The sequence below is a fragment of the Pteropus vampyrus genome, unplaced genomic scaffold (genome assembly GCF_000151845.1).
Source record: "Pteropus vampyrus isolate Shadow unplaced genomic scaffold, Pvam_2.0 Scaffold674, whole genome shotgun sequence".
Classification (NCBI taxonomy): Eukaryota; Metazoa; Chordata; class Mammalia; order Chiroptera; family Pteropodidae; genus Pteropus; species Pteropus vampyrus.
This window is the reverse complement of record NW_011889455.1, coordinates 53,896-56,347: the sequence shown is the minus strand read 5'-3', so window position 1 is coordinate 56,347 and position 2,452 is coordinate 53,896. Positions and strand designations below refer to the sequence as shown.

The following is a 2,452-nucleotide window of genomic DNA, read 5'->3' as shown; positions in this document are numbered from 1 at the left end:
TTCAGGGTAGCGTGGCTGCAGACCATTTAATATATATTTATAGAAGCCCCACTATGCGTCAGACACTGTGGTAGTTCTTAAAGATACAATAATAAAGTATTAAAATATTATACAATATTGAAGAAGTTATTTCCATTTTCATGTTATTCAAAGCCAAAGTCACTTAGACCGAAGTTACTATTATAATCATCAGTGCTTATGTGATACAAATATTACATTACACGAGACCTGATTAAAAATTACTAAGATTGAGACTAGATTTGGAAAGTGATCTCATTACATCATCTCATGAAGCTCTCTCTTCTATTTGTAATTTTGGAGACTATTCTTATATCTCACTTTTTAATAGGGTAACAATTTCTTTTTAAAAAATCCTTTAAGAAGACACTGTAATTAGAGGTTAAACATTCATGTTATTATTAATTACTTTCTCTGAGAACAGCACCTTGCATTTTTAATTAATCCAGTGAAAAAACATGTCTTACACAAATTATTGCTTTACCTTTAGGAATAAACTGACATCCAAGCAGTTCCACTTTCATTGCAATTTTGTGCTGCCATTGGGTAGGATTCACTCTAATAAAACGTGCAATAATTGGTGGCAAAAAGTTATTACGCACATCCTGGTGATAATCTTTGTTTCCTTGAAATATCTTTAAAAAACAACAAAAAATTGGTACTTTACATCAACAGAGGCCAGGGCTAAATTGCTCCACTGAAACATGTTTTTGTTTTTTTGCTCTGGGCCTTAAATGAGATCTGCAAAGTATGACGATAAGAATTAATTTTTAAGAAAATAAATCACAATTTGGAAAACTATTAAGACGCTGCACATTCTTCATTAAGAAATTTATAAAAGGAAAATATGGAATATATAAGTGATTTTAAGATGATATAAACACAACGAGAATGTTAACTTGGCAATTTGGAAAGAAAGTTTCATTTGCAATGAGACAGTATAGTGTATGAATAAATTAGCAACTCTCGTTCCATGGAATTACCAATATTTAAATATATTAATTTTATTTTCAAAGTAAAGCATAATTGAACATGAGATCTGACAGGAAATGCTTTACTGTGTACTTTTCATAATTTTTTTCTCAGTAAATAGACTGAAAGTGAACATGTATTAAAACATAACAGATATATATCTCCACCTACTGGATAAACTATATAAATACAGTTCCCACATTCTGTTTTGTTTTCTTGTTGCTTTTCAAACCAGAAAAGTGACACTGTTCCCTGCTTAATTTAATGATGACAACTGAACAGCAACAAATGCATTATATGAATAATACTTATGTAAAAATATGATTTCAAGTGACTATCTCATTCCTTCAACTATTTCAAGCAAATATGATAGTACCTTAAACTGGAACAGCTATTATTTACAAAGCATTTTCATATAATTAATTCAGATGCTCTTCATGATAAACCCTATAAAATATGCAGAACTCAGAAAACTGAAGCTTATAGAATATAAGTGGGTTGCATAGCCAAAGATAGAGCACTGATTTAAATCTGTGTCTTCTGACCTATGCATAGGGCTCCGCTAAGCAAAAAAAAAGCCCTCTCTTTGTTCTCTCAGGCCAAACCACCTAGGTAGTTTCTATAATAAATGAACACCTACCTAAAATCAAAGTGGTTTATTTTTTATCAATTAAGGTGAGAGCAAGTAAACGTTTACTTTCTCTATCAAGTCATTTCCAAATGATTTCAAGTGACTATCTCAACTACTATAGCTATTTTCTTCTTGGCTGATTCATATGCAATTAGACTATAAACTTCCAAGACATGTTAATATCCTTCATTTTCTAAGAGGTTTATTTGGAGTTACAGTAGTTTCCACACTAGTAAGCTTCCATTATTTCCTCGGATATTATGCTGAAATAAAGTAAAAGCAATTATTTAGTCTATTATATTAGAGGAATAGGAATAATAATAAAAAACCATTTAGGACATAAAAACTATCCCTGAGATCTTACTCCATCCTGCTGCTTTGTTTTTATAAAAACTTAATGGAAGAAGGTTTGATAAAACTAAGTAAAAAAGATTTGCTATATTTAACCTATGTGCATTTATTATGAATCCCTAGGTATATGGAGGTTTGCAAGGTGTCATGACAGGAAAATGGAAATTAAAGTTTCCACTCTCAAGGAACTTAAATTTTATTGATGTTACCAAATACAAACATGGCATACTATTAAAAGTATTAGATTATGAAAACAAGTTGTATATATATTCCCATTTTCTGAAAACAAAACCAAAAGCTGTCTCCATCTGCATTTGTATGCTCTTGCGTACTTGGAGAACGTGTGAAAATGAACACATCAATTATACTTGAGTTGGGGGTAGATGAGGGAGCAGATGGACAAACTTAAGAGAGGTAAAAGATTGTTATTTCATATCATTCAATGCAATGACTTCCACTTCTATCTATGATAAACTAACA

General features: G+C 30.8%; 1 protein-coding gene across 1 annotated transcript in view; it reads right to left on the bottom strand.

Moving 5' to 3' along the window:
• DCBLD2 (discoidin, CUB and LCCL domain containing 2) overlaps positions 1–2,452 on the bottom strand; it is a 70,356-nt gene that overhangs the window by 17,596 nt on the left and 50,308 nt on the right. Inside the window, exon 10 of the mRNA XM_011385222.2 lies at positions 503–653. Within this exon, the coding sequence (XP_011383524.2) occupies positions 503–653 (151 nt within the window). The remainder of the gene's footprint in view (positions 1–502; positions 654–2,452) is intronic.